Source organism: Schistocerca gregaria, chromosome 5 (genome assembly GCF_023897955.1).
Source record: "Schistocerca gregaria isolate iqSchGreg1 chromosome 5, iqSchGreg1.2, whole genome shotgun sequence".
NCBI lineage: Eukaryota > Metazoa > Arthropoda > Insecta > Orthoptera > Acrididae > Schistocerca > Schistocerca gregaria.
The window spans coordinates 130,013,447-130,035,964 of record NC_064924.1 but is presented as its reverse complement, the minus strand read 5'-3'; the positions used below and the strand labels follow the sequence as shown (position 1 = coordinate 130,035,964).

The window sequence follows — 22,518 nt, the reverse complement described above, 5'->3', positions numbered from 1 at the left end:
AGTATATGTTTCTTCTCAAAGTAGGAATTTCATTTCTGTTACAAGAAGTTGAACATCTGATACTTGTGTTAATGATGTACAATATATGTTCAAATTAGTTGGAAATGTATATTATTGTCTCAATTTTCGTTAATAATTACCCTACTGGCCATTAAAATTGCTACACCAAGAAGAAACGCAGATGACAAACAGGTATTCATTGGACAAATATATTATACTAGAACTGACATGTGGTTACATTTTCACGCAGTTTGGGTGCATACATCCAGAGAAATCAGTACCCAAAACAACCACCTCTGGCCGCAATAAAGGCTTTGATACGCCTGGGCATTGAGTCAAACAGAGCTAGGATGGCTTGTACAGGTACAACTGCCCATGCAGCTTCAACACGATACCACAGTTCATCAAGAGCAGTGACTGGCGTACTGTGACGAGCCAGTTGCTCGGCCACCACTGACCAGACGTTTCGCAGGGATCGAATGAAGAGTAGAGCCACGGGTCGTAACACATCTGAAACGTAACGTCCACTGTTCAAAGTGCCGTCAGTGCGAGCAAGAGGTGACCGAGACGTGTAACCAATGGCACCCCATACCATCACGCCGGATGATACGCCAGTATGGCGATGACGATTACACACTTCCAATGTGCGGTCACCGCGATGTCACCAAACACGGATGCGACGATCATGAATCTGTAAACAGAACCTGGATACATAAAAAAAAAAAAAAAAAAAAAAAAAAAAAAATGACGTTTTACCATTCGTGCACCCAGGTTCGTCTTGAGTACACTATCGCAGGCGCTCCTGTCTGTGATGCAGCGTCAAGGGTAACCTCAGCCATGGTCTCCGAGCTGATAGTCCATGCTGCTGGAAACTTCGTCGAACTGTTCGTGCAGATGGTTGTTGTCTTGGAAACATGCCCATCTGTGACTCAGGGATCGAGACGTGGCTGCACGAATCGTTACAGCCATGCGGATAAGCTTCCTGTCATCTCGACTGCTAGTGATACGAGGCCGTTGGGATCCAACACGGCCTTTCGTATTACCATCCTGAACCCACCGATTCCATATTCTGCTAACAGTCATTGGATCTAGACCAACGCGAGCAGCAATGTCGCGATACGATAAACGGCAATCGCGATAGGCTACAATCCGACCTTCATCCTAGTCGGAAACGTGATGGTACGCATTTCTCCTCCTTACACGAGGCATCACAACAACGTTACACCAGGCAACGCCGGTCAACTGCCGTTTGTGTATGAGAAATCGGTTGGAAACTTTCCTAATGTCAGCACGTTTTAGGTGTCGCCACCGTCCTCAACCTAGTGTGAATGCCCTGAAAAGCTAATCATTTGCATATCTCATCATCCTCTTCCTGTGGGTTAAATTTCGCGTCTGTATCACGTCATCTTTGTGGTGTAGCAATTTTAATGGCCAGTAGTGTAGACATGAAATACATCATTTTCTTCGCTTTGGGTGGAAAAATAATTCTGTCCGGAAGCTGTGCTCAAAAGCCTGAAAAGTTTTGTACTTAATGGTATTCGGTAATATTTAGGTCTTCGAAGTTTTGCGTCGTACTGGTTTAGAAAACAGATGGCTGGAAACTGACCACGTATCCTATAAGCACAAAGGAACTGGGAGAGGGTCACTGAGTGAGGTGGCGTTGTGAGCACTGAAGCAGGCTGACCCCGCCCCCTGTGCAGGAGGCGTGCGAGGCGACCTCGGAGTCAGTGGCGCCGGCGCTGCCGCCCAAGCCGCGCTCCCGCAAGAAGCGGCCTCCGCCCCCGCCGCCTCCGCCGCCCCCGCCGCAGCCCTCGGAGGCGGCAGCCGGGCCCGTCAACCGGCTGGACAGCCTCCTGTTCGGCAATGGCGGCGGCGTCGCAGAGGACGAGGTTGTTGAGAGCAGAGGGCCGCAGGTCAACGGAGAAGTAAGTGCAGGGCTGGACGCGGAGGAACGAGACCGAGGCGTGCGACAGGAGGGGGACGAGGAGGAGGAAGAGGAAGACGAAGAGGAGGAGGGAGACGAAGAAGAGGAGGAGGAGGAGGAGGAGGACCTCATCCCCGAGTTCGGCGTGACGGCCGTCGTGGGCTGCGAGGCTTTCTTCCCATACCACTGGGGGCTGGCCTCACACCTTGACCCCATCGGGGAGGAGGACGAAAACAGGTGCGTACATTCACATTTCTGCGCCAGCTCTGCGGCCGCGGCTCCACCTGCTTACGCATTGGCTGCATACACTGATCAGCCGGAGCATTATGACTACCGACCTACTATCGATACAAACCCATCCAGGCTGTAGCGGCGGACGACTCCTAGCCATTCACACGCACGGTACTTGTAATATTAGTGACAGTGCTGTCCGGGTGTAGGAAGGGCAAGGCGGGCGCCCTATCACAGGGCGATTGTCAACAAAGCACTGTGCAAGATGGTTGTGCCTCCATAATGGTGTGGCCTGTGTTTACATGGAATGGACCTGATGCTCTGCTCGAACTGACCCTGTCATTGACTGGAAATGGTTATGTTTCCGGTACTCCGAGACCATATTCAGCCATTCATGGACTTCTTGTGGTTACAGATGACAGTGCGCCATGCCATTGCTGCACAATTGTTCGCGATTCGTCTGAAAAACTTTCTAGGCAATTCTAGCGAATTTGACCAACCATATCAAAAATGGTTCAAATGGCTCTGAGCACTATGGGACTTAACATCACTGGTCATCAGTGCCCTAGAACTTAGAACTACTTAAACCTAACTAACCTAAGGACATCACACAACACCCATCCATCACGAGGCACAGAAAATCCTTGACCCCGCCGGGAATCGAACCCGGGCGTGGGAAGCGATAATGCTACCGCACGACCACGAGATGCGGGCACCAGCCATATCACCCGATATGAATCCCATCGAATATTTATGGGACCTAATCGAGACGTCAGTTCGTGCACAAGATCTTGCAGCTCCAACACTTCCGTAATTATGGACGGCTGTAGAGGCAGGTGTAGCTCAATATTTCTGCAGGGGACTCCCAAAGACTTGTTGAATCCATGCCGTGTCCAGCTGCTGCACTGCGCTAGGCAGATCAAGGTCGGAGACGATATTAGTATGTATACGGTGACTTTTGTCACCGCGGTGGAGATAGTCAGGATTTTGACTAAACTGTTTTTTGAGATTAACGAAGAAAAACTATAATTATATACAGGGTGGTCCATTGATTATGACCAGGCAAGATATCTGACGAAATAAGCGTCAAACGAAAAAACTACAAAGAACGAAACTCGTGTAGCTTGAAGGGGGAAACCAGACGGCGCTATGGTTGACCAGCTAGACGGTGCTGTCCATAGGTCAAAGGGATATCAACTGCGTTTTTTTAAAACAGGAACCCCTCATTTTTTATTACTTATTCGTGTAGTACGTAAAGAAATGTGAATGCTAGAGTTGGACCACTTTTTTCGCTTTGTGATAGATGGCGTTGTAATAGTCACAAACGTATAAGTACGTGGTACCACGTCACATTCCGCCAGTGCGGACGTGTTTGCTTCTTGATACATTACCCGTGTTAAAATGGACCGCTTACCAATTGCAGAAAAGGTCGATATCGTGTTGATGTATGGCTATTGTGATCAAAATGCCCAAAGGGCGTGTGCTATGTATGCTGCTCGGTATCCTGGACGACATCATCCAAGTGCCCGGACCGTTCGCCGGATAGTTACGTTATTTAAGGAAACAGGAAGTGTTCAGCCAAATGTGAAACGTCAATCACGACCTGCAACAAACGATGATGCCAAAGTAGCTCTTTTAGCTGCTGTCGCGGCTAATCCCCACATCAGTAGAAAACGCGTGAGAATCGGGAATCTCAAAAACGTCGGTGATAAGAATGCTACATCAACATCGATTGCACCCGTACCATATTTGTATGCACCAGGAATTGCATGGCAACGACTTTGAACGGCGTGTACAGTTCTGCCCCTAGGCACAAGAGAAATTACGGGACGGTGCCAATTTTTTCCAAGCGTTCTATTTAGCGACGTAGCGTCATTTACCAACAGCGGTAACGTAAACCGGCATAATATGCACTATTGTGCAACGGAAAATCCACGATGGCTGCGACAAGTGGGACATCAACGACCTTGGCTGGTTAATGTATCGTGCGGCATTATGAGAGGAAGTATAATTGGCCCGCATTTTATCGATGGCTATCTAAATGGTGCAATGTATGCTGATTTCCTACGTAATGTTCTACCGGTGTTACTGTGAGATGTTTCAGTGCATGATAGAATGGCGATGTACTTCCAACATGATGGATGTCCGGCACATAGCTCGTGTGCGGTTGAAGCGGTATTGAATAGCATATTTCATGACAGGTGGATTGGGCGTCGAAGCACCATAGCATGGCCCGCACGCTCACCGGATCTGACGTCCCTGGATTTCTTTCTGTGGGGAAAGTTGAAGGATATTTGCTATCGTGATTCTCTGACAACGCTGACGATATGCGTCAGCGCATTGTCAATGCATGGCCGAACATTACGGAAGGCGAACTACTCGCTGTTGAGAGGAATGTCGTTACACGTATTGCCAAATGGATTGAGGTTGACGGACATCATTTTGAGCATTAATTGCATTAATGTGGTATTTACTGGTAATCACGCTGTAACAGAATGGGTTCTCAGAAATGATAAGTTCACAAAGGTACATGTATCACATTGGAACAACCGAAGTAAAATGTTCAAACGTTCTGTATTTTAATTTAAAAACCTACCTTTTACCAACTGTTCGTCTAAAATTGTGAGCCATATTTTTGAGACTATTACAGCGCCATGTATCACAATGCGAAAAAAGTGGTCCAACTGAAACATTCATATTTCTTTATGTATTACAGGAATATGAAATAAAAATGAGGGTTCCTAATTTAAAAAAACGCAGTTGAAATCCGTTTGACCTATGCCAGCGCCATCTAACGGGCCAACCATAGCGCCATCTGGTTTCCCCCTTGAAGGTGGACAAGTTTCGTTCTTTGTAGTTTTTTCGTTTGCCGCTTATTTCGTGAAGTTTTTTGCCCGGTCACTATCAATATTGATGATTATGAGGTCCCATACTCCGAAGAGCGTAGGGGGCGATGCTGGAGACCGGCACCGCCGTACTAGGGAACGTCCTAGCGGAGGTGGTTTGCCATTCCCTGCCTCCGACCGCAATGGGGATTAATGATGAGAATGAAGACGACACAACAACACCCAGTCATCTCCAGGCTAGAAAAATCCCTGACCCCGCCGTGAATCGAAGCTGGGACCCCGTGCGCGGGAAGCGAAGACACTATTGCAAGACCACGAGCTGCGGAAAAAAATGGCTCTGAGCACTATGGGACTCAACATCCATGGTCATCAGTCCCCTAGAACTTAGAACTAACCTAAGGGCAACACACAACACCCAGCAATCACGAGGCAGAGAAAATCCCTGATCCCGCCGGGAATCGAACCCGGGAACCCGGGCGCGGGAAGCGAGAACGCTACCGCACGACCACGAAATGCGGGCACGAGCTGCGGACTTACATATAACAAACATTTGCTTATTATTTTCTTTCACTACTTTGTGTTGTAGTAGTCGCCGGGTAATTCATTCAGTAGCCAAATGTTGGTAGCATTTTCCACTCTTCATAAAGCACGACAAGCGACTGTCAGTTGTAGGTATGAAGCACACACAGACTCACACAACTGCTTGGAGTACGTAAGGACGATGACGAGGTCAATCGGCCAAATAATGTGGACCAAACTGGAAGAAACGGGAAGTTCGAAAACAAGTCATCAGCCGTGTTTACGCCGCCCTTCAGTGACGTGGCTCTGCCTGCAGCTGTGGAACCCACTGGGCGCGTTTAACACTTGTTTTCGTCGCAAACCCTTCGCTGTCCACTGCTGTCAGCTATGTGCTTGCAAGGGAAACTTCCGAACGAATCACCCACACATTTAGTGGTAAAATGGCTCCAGGGACAGTCCGTCAAAAACTGAATACGTATCGAGCATAAAGCTAGGAAGAAGATGTACTGAACTGTTAAAAAGAAGCAAAATCGAAAGAGTGCACGTTCGAATTACAAGATGTGCAACATCGAGTCACTTTAAACAGCCTCAGCATCGTGGTTATGCGCTTACTGCGCTGGAGAAGGTCCGTGTTCAAATCTAACTCGTGACTACTTCTTCTTCGCAAAATTATGAACTGTCCGTCCGGTTACTGATGTGTCTGTTCTCCTGCTGTAGTCTTGCCAGTTGTCATATTATACGTTGGTTAGAATATGTTACAGTCGGAAGTAAATGTGTTGCATAATGAGTACAGGCGAGATCTCGCGTAGGCCTCTTACAGAAATAAAACCAACAAATTTCCTGTAATTTACGTCTATGGCCACAAACTTTTTGTTAACAGATCACCGCTTTCGGTCTTTAATGAGTTCTAATCTGGTTCGTACCCTCCCTTTTTTTCTAAAAATTATTAATTGTCCGTCCGGTTATTAACATGTCTGTTCACTGTATTCAAATTTATATCTGTGTCGTGGTGTAACGACCGTTTGCAACAGCGATTGTAAGGAAGGGACCTCCAGATAAACGTGCCTCCTAACTGTTGTACACCAATACGACGTATTATGACTCTTGCGTTCCGTTTAGGAAGATTTGACTCTTGAATTCCCTTCTTGCAACATATTTCACACCCGTTTATCTGTTGTTTTTATCACAAGCTGCGACATCGTCGCGAAAAAACAGTGATCTGTATATGTAATAAGTTTCCTTTAATTTACGTCTATGGCCACAAACCTTTTGTTAACAGATCACCGCTTTCGGTCTTTAATGACCATCATCAGATCTGCAGCAAAAATGGGAAAAACATAAATACACTCGCAAACTGTATGCAGCTTAAGAACAGTACATAGACCATAATGAAAAGTGGTACTGACAAAATTTACATTTGTGCGCTTTAAATGTGAAGAGGCATACCTGTTTCATAAAAAGAAAGTGCTAATGTACTGCAGCCATAGTGGCATCGTCAGACGTTAAATGCGGAATCAGCACCAGCATCGTTAAATATAAATGATATCATTTGCACGAGTCATATTGTCAGTAATACTACTGTTTAAGACAAGCTGCCGTACAGTAGCCACAAGATGTTTGTGTTGTAAGCTCACCAGATGTCGCTAATGTCGGCATACACTAGTTTTCAATAATTAATTGAAACAGCGGAAATAAAGGGCGATACAATTGTTGAAGTCTGTAATGAGCTTATAACGTATAAAAGGCATTACAGAAATAAAAAGCAATACAAAGAAGAACACGATAAAAGTAATATTGTTAAAAAGAGGAAGAGTTAAGAAACAGTGGTTGACATGTGCTCTAGTGCCAATATTCTAGATAATGACATAAATGTTAAACAACGTTGATAGTGCACCAGGTAATATTAAACAACAACAAAACAAATCGCTAGTGGAGCCACAAATGAAAGAAAACATGGTGCTGCATATAATCAGCGCCCTCTGTTAGCGCTAACGCCAGAATTTCGCACGGGCTGGAAGTGGCTGAAGAGACGTCTACAGACCTTAAAGTAACCTCTGGCGTGCCACAGGGGAGTCTTATGGGACCATAGCTTTTCACAATAAATGACCTAGTAGATAGTGTCGGAAGTTCCATGCGGCTTTTCGCGGATAATGCTGTAGTATACAGAGAAGTTGCAGCATTAGAACATTGTAGCGAAATGCTGGAAGATCTGCAGCGAATAGGCACTTGGTGCAGGGAGTGGCAACTGACCCTTAACACAGACAAATGTAATGTATTGCGAATACATAGAAAGAAGGATCCTTTATTGTATGATTATATGATAGCGGAACAAACACTGGTAGCAGTTACTTCCGTAAAATATCTGGGAGTATGCGTACGGAACGATTTGAAGTGGAATGATCATATAAAATTAATTGTTGGTAAGGTGGGTGCCAGGTTGAAATTCAATGGCAGAGTCCTTAGAAAATGTAGTGCATCAACAAAAGAGGTGGCTTACAAAACACTCGTTCGACCTATACTTGAGTATAGTTCATCAGTGTGGGATCCGTACCAGATCGGGTTGACGGAGGAGATAGAGAAGATCCAAAGAAGAGCGGCGCGTTTCGTCACAGGGTTATTTGGTAACAGTGATAGCGTTAGGGAGATGTTTAGCAAACTTAAGTGCAGCCTCTGCAAGAGAGGCGCTCTGCATCGTAGTGTAGCTTGCTCGCCACCTTTCGAGAGGGTGCGTTTCTGGATGAGGTATCGAATACAGGGTGTTACAAAAAGCTACGGCCAAACTTTCAGGAAACATTCCACTCACACACACAAATAAAGAAAAGATGTTATGTGGACATGTGTCCGGAAATGCTTAATTTCCATGTTAGAGCTCATTTTAGTTTCTACCACCTACACGCAATGGAGCACGTTATCATGATTTCATACGGGATACTCTACCTGTGCTGCTAGAAAATGTGCCTTTACAAGTACGACACATGTGGTTCATGCATGATGGAGCTCCTGCACATTTCAGTCGAAGTGTTCGTACGCTTCTCAACAACAGATTCGGTGACCGATGCATTGATAGAGGCTGACCAATTCCATGGCCTCCACGCTCTCCTGACCTCAACCCTCTTTCATTTACGGGGACATTTGAAAGCTCTTGTCTACGCAACCCCGGTACCAAATGTAGAGACTCTTCGTGCTCGCATTGTGAACGGCTGTGATACAATACGCCATTCTCCAGGGCTGCATCAGCGCATCAGGGATTCCATGCGACGAAGGGTGGATGCATGTATTCTCGCTAACGGAGGACATTTTGAACATTTCCTGTTGGAAGTCACGCTGGTACGTTCTGTTGCTGTGTGTTTCCATTCCATGATTAATGTGATTTGAAGAGAAGTAATAAAATGAGCTCTAACATGGAAAGTAAGCGTTTCCGGACACATGTCCACATAACATATTTTCTTTCTTTGTGTGTGAGGAATGTTTCCTGAAAGTTTGGCCGTTCCTTTTTGTAACACCGTGTATATTGCTTCCCGCTACTTATACCTTCCGATGAAATCACGAATGTAAAATCAGAGAGATTCGAGCGCGCACGGAGGCTTTCATACAGTCGTTCTTCCCGCGACTGGAACAGGAAAGGGAGGTAATGACAGTGGCACGTAAAGTGCCCTCCGCCACACACCGTTGGGTGGCTTGCGGAGTATAAATGTAGATGTAGATGTAGAACGTGACCGGCAGAGGGCCCCTCGTACCCTGCGGCATTCCGTTGCAAGAAAACAATTATAAAATTCCGTAACAGTGGAAGATCCACATTATCTGATTAATGCAGTCTATGAAATGAATAGAGACGGGACAAGAACATACTATAGTCATGCGTAAAACGTATGAAAACGAAGTAAATATGTGATGCTTTTAAGAAACAGTATGCCTCTTCATATTTAAAACGCACAAATGTTAATGTTGTCAGTACCACTTTTCATTATGGGGTATGTATTGTTCTTAAGCTGTATACAGTTTGCGAGTGTATTTATGTTTTTCCCATATTTGCTGCAGATCTGATGATGGTCACTAGAGTCCGAAAGCGGTAATCTGTTAACAAAAAGTTTGTGACCATAGACGTAAATTAAAGGAAACTTATTACATATACGGATCACTGTTTTTTCGCGACGATGTCGCAGCTTGTGATAAAAACAACAGATAAACGGGTGTGAAATATGTTGCAAGAAGGGAATTCAAGAGTCAAATCTTCCTAAACGGAACGCAAGAGTCATAATACGTCGTATTGGTGTACAACAGCTAGGAGGCACGTTTATCTGGAGGTCCCTTCCTTACAATCGCTGTTGCAAACGGTCGTTACACCACGACACAGATATAAATTTGAATACAGTGAACAGACATGTTAATAACCGGACGGACAATTAATAATTTTTAGAAAAAAAGGGAGGGTTCGAACGAGATTAGAACTCGGAACTCCCGCTTCGCAATGGAACAAAGTGACCACATAAATGCGACGCCGTTGCTCCTCTTATCCTCTCCATGTTGGACATCGTGAGCTTGCACCATTCCCTGTTTCTATTTTGCTTCTTTTTACACAGTTCGGTATACCTTCTTCCTGTTTTGACGCTTCATCGGTCTTCAGTTTTTGACTGGCTGTCAACTGGGCCACCATACCCCTAAGTTCAAAAAAATGGTTCAAATGGCTCTGAGCACTATGGGACTTAACATCTGTGGTCATCGGTCCCCTATAACTTAGAACTACTTAAACCTAACTAACCTAAGGACATCTCACACATCCATGCTCGAGGCAGGATTCGAACCTACGACCGCAGCGGTCGCGCGGTTCCAGACTGTATCGCCTAGAACCGCTCGGCCACCCCGGCCGGAATACCCCTAAGTGTGAGGGGCTTGGGATGGGGAGTTTTCGCGAATATGGCACGTGTGTGACGACTACCTTCAGTTTAATGCGTAACATCGGAATCAATACGAAACCGAAACGAAAAGTCCGTTCCTAGATTGGAGAAGTGTGTCGCCGGTGAATGAAATTCTTGAAAAGTGGCTTAGACCATACACTCGTTTCCAAGTGCTGAAGATACATTACAGAATTTTATTCCGGTATCCTTATCTCGAAAAATTAAACGTGATGGTGGAGCCAAAACTAAGAGAAATGTTCACCTGCTTTCGAGAGGCGACCATTGTTGTGGAGGAACTGGCAGATTTTCAGTTCCTAATTACTCGTGCTCATTTTGCTGCCTGCCTCCTCCTCACACGGAAATTTTGGAAATTTGTGGTAAGTTCCTATGGAACCAAACTGCTGAGGTCATCGGTTCCTAGACTTACACACTACTTAAGGTAACATAAACTAAGCTAAGCTACGGGTAACACACACCGCCATGCCCGAGGGAGGACTCGAACTTCCGACTGGGGGAGCCGCGCGAACCGTGGCAAGGCGCCTCCGACTGCACGGCTACTCCGTGCAGCCACACCGCGCGGCTCCACAGACGACGCTCTTCTGCCAAGTTTCGCACTCTGTCCGCCGGTGACCCGCCGACACGAGTGTAGTCAGCCTGTGATCATCCATGGAGAGTCTTGATCTTTGAAGATAAATGTACAAGGTGTGCAGTGGTAAATAAATGTGACTATGGCCTCCCGTCGGGTACACCGTTCGCAGGGTGCAAGTCTTTCGATTTGACGCCACTTCAGCGACTTGCTCATCGATGGGGATGTAATGATGATCATCTGGACACTACAACACGTAGTCCGTTAGCGGAGAAAAATCTCCGACCCAGCGGGGAATCGAACCCGGGCTCTAAGTATTGACATTCTGCCGGTGACCCTTTGTTTTTCTTTTTTTTCTTAACCTCATTTTGTTCGTTTCCGTTCGTTATATCTGCTCAGGGCGGACGTCGAAAGACACCCTTTTAAGTTAGTCGTTGATCGATTAACCCACGCTGAGCCACCGTGACGGCACCAATCAGTTCAAAAAATGGTTCAAATGGCTCTGAGCACTATGGGACTCAACTGCTGTGGTCATCAGTCCCCTAGAACTTAGAACTACTTAAACCTAACTAACCTAAGGCCCTCACACACATCCATGCCCGACGCAGGATTCGAACCTGCGACCGTAGCAGACTCACGGTTCCGGACTGCGCGCCTAGAACCGCTCGGCCACAGAGGCCGGCACCAATCAGCTACAGGAGGCGGACGGCGTGATGTCAGAATTCGATGCATATGGAAACTGTGCACGTGATCTGCACTAAATTTCGGACTATTTTTGGTGGAGGGCACTAGACAGATGTCAGAAAATACAAACTGCGACGTGGCTCGTCAGTTGTGCCCAGGAAGATCGGGCCGTACGATCACTACTTGCGAAACGCAGCGATGTGTCTTTGAGTCCCGCTCCGGTGCACGGTTTAAATGTGTCAGTAGATCTCTGCCATAGGAACCTGGAGGCTGCCTTCCTCAGAAACTAACGACATGTCTTTTCTGGAGACTAGAAATCTACTCTGTAGGAATCAGCATGGGTTTCGAAAAAGACGGTCGTGTGAAACCCAGCTCGCGCTATTCGTCCACGAGACTCAGAGGGCCTTAGACACGGGTTCACAGGTAGATGCCGTGTTTCTTGACTTCCGCAAGGCCTTTGACACAGTTCCCCACAGTCGTTTAATGAACAAAGTAAGAGCATACGGACTATCAGACCAGTCGTGTGATTGGATTGAGGAGTTCCTAGATAACAGAACGCAGCATGTCATTCTCAATGGAGAGAAGTCTTCCGAAGTAAGAGTGAATTCAGGTGTGCCGCAGGGGAGTGTCATAGGACCGTTGCTATTCACAATATACATGAATGACCTGGTGGATGACATTCGAAGTTCACTGAGGCTTTTTGCAGATGATGCCGTGGTGTATCGAGAGGTTGCAACAATGAAAAATTGGACTGAAATGCAGGAGGATCTGCAGCGAATTGACGCATGGTGCAGGGAATGGCAATTGAATCTCAATGTAGACACGTGTAATGTGATGCGAATACATAGAAAGATAGGTCCCTCATCATTTAGCTATAAAATAGCAGGTGAGCAACTGGAAGCAGTTAATTCCATAAATTATCTGGGAGTACGCATTAAGAGTGATTTAAAATGGAATGATCATATAAAGTTGATCGTCGGTAAAGCAGATGCCAGACTGAGATTCATTGGAAGAATCCTAACGAAATGCAATCCGACAGCAAAGGAAGTAGGTTACAGTACGTTTGTTCGCCCAATGCTTGAATACTGCTCAGCAGTGTGGGATCCGGACCAGGTAGGGTTGATAGAAGAGATAGAGAAGATCCAACGGAGAGCAGCGCGCTTCGTTACAGGATCATTTAGTAATTGCGAAAGCGTTACGGAGATGATAGATAAACTCCAGTGGAAGACTCTGCAGGAGAGACGCTCAGTAGCTCGGTACGGGCTTTTGTTAAAGTTTCGAGAACATACCTTCACCGAAGAGTCAAGCATTATATTGCTCCCTCCTACGTATATCTCGCGAAGAGACCATGAGGATAAAATCAGAGAGATTAGAGCCCACACAGAAGCATACCGACAATCCTTCTTTCCACGTACAATACGAGACTGGAATAGAAGGGAGAACCGATAGAGGTACTCAGGGTACCCTCCGCCACACACCGTCAGGTGGCTAGCGGAGTATGGATGTAGATGTAGATGTAGACAGTGTGCTGCTAGCGTTTGCTTGTCCATCGACCACCCCAAAACTACTCCATGAGCGTCATTTACGTTTAACTGGAAGTAACACATTACTAAGCAGCTCAAACAATCAACATCATCTAGTTTTGCTCTAGATATAGTAGCTAGCCGTGGAAACAGCCTAACCTCCTAACATATTTTTCATTTTTCCCCTCAATAATAGCCGCGTACACTAGGGCGTCTTGCCACGGTTCGCGCGGCTGACCCCTTCGGAGGTTCGAGTCTTCACTCGGGAATGGCTGTGTGTATTGTTCTTAACGTAAGTTAATTTAAGTTCGATTAAGTAGTGTGTAAAGTTAGGGGCTGATGACCTCAGCAGTTTGGTTCCTTAGGAACTTACCACATATTTCCAAATCTTCCCTCAATAATATCTTGTAGGATAAATTTTGGGGTAAATCATCACCTACAAAAAATAGTATTCATCGGGTGGTGTTCACCAGCAGTTGTCTTGTTGGTACCTCATCCAAGAGTTAAGCATTTTAACTGCACCGTCGCAATAGTAGGAGCATATTCGCTAACGAAACTTCATCAACATGTAAGTAAATGAAACCCCTACAGCCGTTCTTATGATGTCACTTATTGTATGACTACCAGTTTGGTGCTTCAGTGCACTATCTTCAGGCATTTTTTTTTTCTTTTTCAGTCATCGATCTTCTGATTGGTTTGATGCGGCCCGCCACGAATTCCTCTCCTGTGCCAACCTCTTTGTCTCAGGCCTTAGCTGATGCTGAAGGCATTAACACCATATGTATACATGATGTATCAGTCGCCAATAATCCTTGTTTACGTCGACTACCTGCAACTGTGATGTTGTCTCTCTAACCATTAACTATAAACTTGATAGTCCCCTACATCTCCGATCACAAGTATGGACATACAAAAGTCTTCATAAACAGTACATTACAGTTTGAGAAGAAAACACTAGAGGAAAAAACGATCTCTGTTATCAATCATTAAAGCTGTCGGTGGAGTTCAATACACAGCAACAAAATTTTTTGATCATTTTCCCAATAACACAATATGTCTGACAGGTGGCAAAGCAACTTCTACATATAAGCTAAAATCATTTGTCCTGGACAACTTCTTACATTTCATAGGAAAATTTCTGTTTAAAAACTGGCAACCTGAAAAAGAGAACTCGTTTTGAAGTGTAGTAATCCGCTGAATTACATGTCCATATCACTAATGTCGATTTGCAGTAGGGTTTTGGAACATATACCGTATTCGAACATCATGAAGTACCTCAAAGAAAACGATTTATTGGCACATATTCAGCACGGTTGCAGAAAATATCATTCTTGTGAAACACAACTAGCTCTTTATACTCATTGAGTAACAAGTGCTGTCGACAGGGGATGTCAAATTGATTCCATATTTTTAGATTTCCAAAAGGCTTTCCACACCGTTGCTCAAAAGCGTCTTCTAACCAAACTGCGTGCCTACGGATTATTGCCTCAATTGTGCGACTGGATTTATGATTTCCTGTCATAAAGGTCACAGTTCGTGGTAATAGACGGAAAGTCATCGAGTAAACCAGAACTAATATCCGGCGTTCCCCAAGGAAGTGTTATAGGCCCTCTATTGCTCCTCATCTATATTAACGACATAGATTGCTTGCGGATGATGCTGTCATTTACCGTCTTGTAAAGTCATCAGTCAACGACTTGCAAAATGATTTAGATAAGACATCTGTATTGTGCGAAAAGTGGCAATTGACACTGAATAAGGAAAAGTGTGAAGTTATTCACATGAGTACTAAAAGAAATCAGCTAGATTTCGATCACGCGGTAAGTCACACAAATCTGAAGGGTGTAAATTCAACTAAATACTTAGGGATTACAATTACAAATAACCTAAATTGGAACGATCACATAGATAATATTGTCGGTAGAGCAAACCAAAAACTGCGATTCATTGACAGAACACTTAGAAGGTGCAACAGGTCTACTAAAGAGACTGCTTACTCCACGCGTATCCGCCCTATTCTGGAGTATTGCTGTGCGATTTTGGATCCGCATCAGGTCGGACTGACGGATGACATCGAAAAAGTACAAAGAAGGGCAGCTCGTTTTGTACTATCGCGAAACAGGAGAGATAGTGCCACAGACATGATACGTGGAGTGGCAATCATTAAAACAAAGGCGTTTTTCGTTGCGACGGGAACTTCTCATGAAATTTCAGTCACCAGTTTTCTCCTCCGATTGCGAAAACATTCTTTTGGCACCCACCTACATAGCGAGAAATGATCATCACGATAAAATAGGATAAATCAAGGATCGCACAGAAAAATTGAAGTGCTCGTTTTTCCCCCGTGTGTTGTGTTGGTTGAAGAGCTAACCCCGTGTTAAGAGAGGAGGCCGAAATGCTCGCGTTTTAGCTCACGTAGGCTGGCGTGAGGAGGGAAGGACTATACTGACGTGAGGTCTGGAACATGACAAGGAATTAGAATTCAGAAAGCGGAGGTAATTAGTTTGATACTTAACTTTGATCCATTAAAGATGAACATCACTCTTGACGCTACATGATTCACAATATTATCTGTTTCAGAATACATTCATAGTAACTGAATATGGCGCCTTGCTAGGTCGTAGCAAATGACGTAGCTGAAGGCTATGCTAAACTGTCGTCTCGGCAAATGAGAGCGTATGTAGGCAGTGAACCATCGCGAGCAAAGTCGGCTGTACAATTGGGGGCGAGTGCCCGGGAGTCTCTCTAGACTAGACCTGCCGTGTGGCGGCGCTCGGTGTGCAGTCACTGATAGTGGCGACACGCGGGTCCGACGTATACTAACGGACCGCGGCCCATTTAAAGTGTGGTGTCTGGCGGTGACACCACATCCACATTGAACCCTCTGCCAGGCACTTTATTGTGAGTAGCAGAGTAATCATGTAGATGTAGATGTAGTTGCAGGAGTAGGACTAGAAAATGTGTTCATTCGTCTTAATACTAAACATGTATACATATTCCGATAACTGACTCGTTCCACACCAGTTCCATAAAGGAACAGCTGTTGTATGTAAACGTAACAAACTAACTAGATGAGAAATTTTTTGTGAGGTCAAATAGAATGCCCATCGAGACAGGGAAAACTGAGTGTGAAGTCGAGCCGCTGACTCAGCCAAAGCGGGCCGCGTACTTTGCTATTCACGACAAGGGACGTATGGTGGAGGTGGGGAAAGTGATTCTTCTGCCGAAGTCCGTGCGTGGGCGGAGAGCCGCGGTCGCCGCTCCTGGGGTTTTTCTCGCGTTCCCCGTGTGACTGGGTGACGCGTCCTCACGTGAGCTCACGCGCTGACGACACGGCGTACGGCGTGGGAGTCGGCCGGAACGCGTGGTCGCCAGTCGCAAAAACACGGCGGCCTCGTCTGGACGGCGAACCGAGGGCAGCGCGAACGTCACCGGGGGTTGGTAACACTTGTTACGCTGGCGCAGCAAGTGGTTAGAGACTAGCAATGCTGCGTACAGGCCTGCTTCGACAGTTAACTTTTTTAACTTCCATTCACTTCTGTATCGCTGTGTAATCTGTAATTTAATATATTATTATTATTATGATTATTATTTTGATTGTTGCCGACTTAGGTGGTGGGACTTAATAAAAATGATATTTCATTCAGTTTTTATTTACGGTTAAATGCTTTTGTGAAGTTCTCCTTTTTAACAATATTAATCTTAAATTATTTGTTACGTTAATGAATGTCAGACTCGCTGAATCTTAGAACATGTGCATACAAGTTGAACAATGGAGTAAACTTTTCATATTAATTTCCTCGGCTAGTGAGTTCACTTTAAAGCAAAAAATCTTTACTTATTAAGTACAATTGCTTTCGAAATGTGGCGCTACAGAAGAATGCTAAAGATTAGATGGGTAGATCACATAACTAATGAGGAGGTATTGAATAGGATTGGGGAGAAGAGAAGTGTGTGGCACAACTTGACTAGAAGAAGGAATCGGTTGGTAGGACATGAGGCATCAAGGGATCACCAATTTAGTGTTGGAGGGCAGCGTGGAGGGTAAACAATCGTAGAGGGAGACCAAGAGATGAATACACTAAGCAGATTCAGAAGGATGTAGGTTGCAATAGGTACTGGGAGACGAAGAAGCTTGCACAGGATAGAGTAGCATGGAGACCTGCATCAAACCAGTCTCAGGACTGAAGACCACAACAACAAACAGCCTCAGAACGGCACTTCCGGATTTTTAGTATCTGGAAAATGAATCATTATCATTTTCAGATTCTCTGCTGAGTGATACCAATATTATTGTAATATGAGAACCACCGAAGTTGTGCTGATGCAGATGTATTGTGTTACGGCCGGTTTCGCTACGGTCGCAGGTTCGAGTCCTGCCTCGGGTATGGATGTGTGTGTTGTCTTTAGGTTAGTTACGTTTAAGTAGTTCTAAGTTCTAGGGGACTAATGACCTCAGAAGTTAAGACCCATAGGGCTCAGAGCCATTTGAACCATTACGGCCGGTTTCGTTCATTAGAACATCATCAGATTGTCGAGCAGTGTCATTGCCATGATTTAAGAGGTCTAGTTGTCTTACGTATCGTTAGAGGCAAAATCTGTAAATGACGATCAGACGATGGGCACAATATTTATGTGATCGTCACATGCAAATTTTACCTCTAACGTTGTATAAAACAATTAGACCTTTAAAGTCATGATGATCGCATAACTCGGCAACCTGATGAGTTCTACACTGAAGCACCAGACAAACTGGTATAGGCATGCATATTGAAATACAGAGACATGTAAACAGGCAGAATACGGCGCTACAGTCGGCAACGCCTGTATAAGACAGGAAGTGTCTGGCGCAGCTGTTAGATCGGTTGCTGCTGTCACATTGGCAGATTCTCAAGATTTAAGTGAGTTTGAACGTGGTGTTACAGTCGCCGCAAGAGCGATGGGACACAGAATCTTCGAGGTAGCGATGAAGTGGGGATTTTCCCGTACGACCATTTCGGGAGTGGACCGTGAATATCAGGAATCCGGTAGAACATCAAGTCTCCGACATCGCTGCAGCCGGAAAAAGATCCTGCAAGAACGGGACCAACGACGACTGAAGAGAATCGTTCAGCGTGACAAAAGTGTAAACCTTCCCCAAACTGCTGCAGATTTCAATGCTGGGTCATCGCCCGGGCCCGTCAGCACGTACATTGGACTGTTGATGACCGGAAACATGTTGCCTGTTCGGACGAGTTTCGTTTCAAATTGTATCGTGCGGATGGACGTGTACGGGTACGGAGACAACCTCATGAATCCATGGATCCTGCGGGTCAGCAGGGGACTGTTCAGGCTGGTGGAGGCTCTGTAATGGTGTGGGGCGTGTGCAGTTGGTGTGATATGAGACCCCTGATACGTCTAGATACGACTCTGACAGGTATCACGTATGTAAGCATCCTGTCTGATCTCCTGCATTCATTCATGTCCACTATGCATTCCGACGGACCTGGGGAATTAATTCAGCAGGACAATGCGACACCCCACACGCCCAGAATAGCTGCAGAGTGGCTCCAGGAACACTATTCGGCTGGCCACCAAATCCTCCAGACATGAACATTATTGAGCATATCTGGGATGCCTTGCAACGTGCTGTTCAGAAGAGATCTCCACCCCCTCGTACTCTTACGGATTTATGGACAGCCCTGTAGGATTCATGGTGTCAGTTCCCTCCAGCACTACTTCAGACATTAGTCTACTTCATGCCACGTCGTGTTGTGGCACTTCTGATTGCTCATGGAGACTCTGTACGATATTAGGTAGGTGTACCAGTTTCTTTGGCTGTTCAGTGTAATGCACGAAACTTGTTATGACACAATACATGTATATCAGTACAGCTGTGATTGTTCTTATTAATCGTTAATGATTAGTATTAGTTAAAGATAGCTATTGCAGTTTAAATATACACATATTTCCAAAAGAATTTGTATACGTAAAATGGTTATAATTAACTTGAATCAGTTAGGACGGAAAACTGTAGGACGGAAAACTGTTTTCCGCATGAGTACCCAACTTCATGGGAATAATATTCAGATTGCGCGTTGCAGGATTTGCATTGTTAGTGTGCTACACAACAGTTTGAATAATTAGCTAGAAATTGAAATCTAACTTGGCCGCTGGTTGCTTGCTGTTCGCTGTTGCGTTTTTGAGAAATCTGCAACGATGTTTTTAATACGCGAGGTAGGTGGAAATTTTGATTGGGGCAAGATAATTGTTTTACAGCAGTTATGAATTTAATATAACGCTAGTTGCTATCAGATCAGTTACAGTTCAGTTCAAATTAGGTTCTGGTTAATCAAAGATTAGCTTACGAGTTTAAGTTGGATAACAGTTTGTGGGTACATACTTTTGGTAATACGTAGATTTTTTTATAGAATGAGAAGTAGTTCAGGGCTAAATTTCACACAGAAACTTATAGTGGGGTGGAGTGTTAAATTAGTGGTGTTAGTGTCATGATTTACTCGCCGGTACATGTACGGCTACATAGGGTTGAAACACAAGCTTCAGTGTGCAGTGTGCATTATAGTTACAGAGAATCAACAAGGGTCTGGACAAGATGAGCAGGGATTTACTCGTAAGGTGGTTTTATCAAAACAACAAATGCAACGTTGCTGCTCTTCGCTAGTGCCGACGCATTAAAGGAATACTAAAAGGTCCTGTTTCGGCATCGGGACTGAAGAAGATGATTCGGAATTAACTAGCGATTTTGGAACTGCTCCTGGGATAGCGCGACGGACAATTCCACCAAAAATTGTTAAAGATGTTATTGTTTCCATGGCTAAGAATGCTGGAAGCACGTGCTGTGTCATGACAGATGAACATGCCACGTTCCAGCGTTCGAAAAGTGCTGCGAAAAATTGCGAAATGGTATCTGTAATAGATTACGATTCCAGGCTGTGATGGACGCAGGTGGTCGTCACATTGAGCAATGTTTGTAACCAGGAACGTAAACACGATGCGCAGGTAACAACTATTATCCTCTCATATGGAAATGACAACGTGTTTCTTTTCATGGTTTACTTGTTACTTTTTTCCGCGTGACCTTAGGAATGTTTCCACAAAAATCATTGTCCTACGACCACTCGTGTTTCATGGGGGCCATTTCAAGTAGCAAAATTTTAATTATAACCACCCTCCATTCAGTTAGTTTATTCATTGACTTACGAGATCAAACAAAATGTGTGAGAGCCTTGCAGATACTACTTAATCGTTAAGCAATTGCAATAGCTCCTTATATTAATCTTTAAGAAATCCTCAATTTAATACAAGTAGAAGTTTATAACTTTCATGACTGGAATGAGTAATAACACACCTCTAAGCCCACAAAATGGCCTTCTTCCATTCTTGCATACACCGAGCACTCGCCATTCCTCTTTCAGCAGACGCAATGGAGAACGAATTACAAACCCTAGAAGTTATCGTCTATAATAATGGATATAAACCAGAAATTGTGAGGTAGCTTTTTAACAAGAAAACAAGTAAAAAAACTGCGACCTCATCTACACTAGGTTTCGCACCAGAGGATACCTCCACTAGCATCATTTCTATTCCGTTCATAGGCAAAGCATCTTATAAAATAGGGCGACTCTTAAAGAGCCACGGCCTTTGCATATTCTACGAATAACCGCCTCAAAAAGAACTTGGTCTACTCCTTAAAGAATACTAATGACAAATTATCTCGTTGTGGGGCATATAAAATCACCTGTAATCATTGCCCGAGTTATTACATCGGCCAGACACGGAGCCCTCTCAGCTAAAGAACAGATAGCCACGAAAAGTGGTGATGTCATGCGTGGCCCGACTTTTGCCGAGCACCTTTGTTCAGTTGGCCCATGCTCCCAATCCACCAAATAACACAAAGCTATTAAATTGCGAGGTTAAAGGCGCTAGGCTTGACATCCTTGAGGAGTTGCAAATCTTTAAATACCTGTTGCTTGATAAAGAAAACCTACTTAATGACCAGCTACAATTGAGAAATAAGAACTTTTTCGAAAGTTTTCAACCTTTGCTTCACCGGCCCTGATGTTACGTTGCCTTTGCAGTCGCCGACGCCTGACTCCACTTTCTTGTCGAATACCAATGTATTAAAAATTGAGGAATAATTTTGCCGAGTTGTAGCTAATCTTTCTTACGAGCTCCGAATCCGTTTATAGGGTTCTCGTTCTCCTCAGAAGTAACTTCCGTTGCAGACTACGCCATTAACAATTTTAATGCTTACATTAATCCAATTCCTAACGTAAAGGTAGCTGGTGTTATGCATCTATATTTCCACAAGCGCAATCGCATGACCATCAGCGATGCTCGGTACACAGCTGCTCCTGCAATTAGTTCCGGCGCAGGTCTCGCAGCCTACCGACATCGTCCACGCAGTGGGGCCTGCTGTTTCTCTTCAACTAAGTAATGTAGGTTAATGACTGGGCACTACGATGCTATAGTTTTATACTTGACATGGCCAAACTTTGGCATGCAATAGTTTAGTGCCAATAGCTTCTGAAGAAGGCCACATTATTTTTGCTGGAACCTAGGTAAAGATTGGTTTCTATTTGCAGCTGACGCTGACGTGTTATATGTTTAATTATCACAGTTGCTGACAGGGCTTCACGCTGTTAAAAATTCTTAAATAAAACCAAAGACCAAGTTCTGAAACACGTAGACAAACGAACTGGCAGGTGCGAGGGCAACGCATCTGCTTATAAAGAAGATGGCATCCAGCAGACAGGCCAAACAGAGTTAGTTTCGTTATCTTTGGGCGTGTCGTTTATGACCTACAGAAAAGAAGCGTCAGCTCCGTAACTGTTGGTGTGCTTGGAACGTGGTACATAGCCATACGAATATTTTCAGCGTTATCTGTAGGTCATTTGATTTTATGAGCACACCGGAAAGTCAACCTGCAGTTAGTTATTCAGCCGACATATAGTAATGAGCCGAGACGTTACGACGACAGTCCAGCGCGAGTTTGAATACGGCCTGACTGCGTGTGCCACCTCGTGACACGATGAGGAAATTATGTAAGGGGAACAGAGACGAATGGGGAGTCATTATTCCATCGACTATACGTAAATGGGGAAATTCAACAAAGGGGCAGACTGTTGTGCTTCGCGCCTAGCAACGGGAGTCTTCGAAACGAAGCAGGATAGGTGGCGATTTGCGGCAAGTTTGACGGAAGAGTACGATGCTGGTGGAGACACAAGTGTTTTGGAGCGCATCGTTCAGTGCACGTTGTTGAACGTGGGGTTCCTGAGGAAAAAATCCCAGCGTGTTCCCATGTTGACGC

General features: G+C 44.9%; 1 protein-coding gene across 2 annotated transcripts in view; it reads left to right on the top strand.

Moving 5' to 3' along the window:
- Positions 1-22,518, top strand: part of LOC126271939 (uncharacterized) — an 891,928-nt gene that overhangs the window by 353,974 nt on the left and 515,436 nt on the right. For both annotated transcript variants that reach the window (XM_049974360.1, XM_049974359.1), the window contains exon 8: positions 1,701-2,161. In XM_049974360.1, the coding sequence (XP_049830317.1) occupies positions 1,701-2,161 (461 nt within the window). The remainder of the gene's footprint in view (positions 1-1,700; positions 2,162-22,518) is intronic.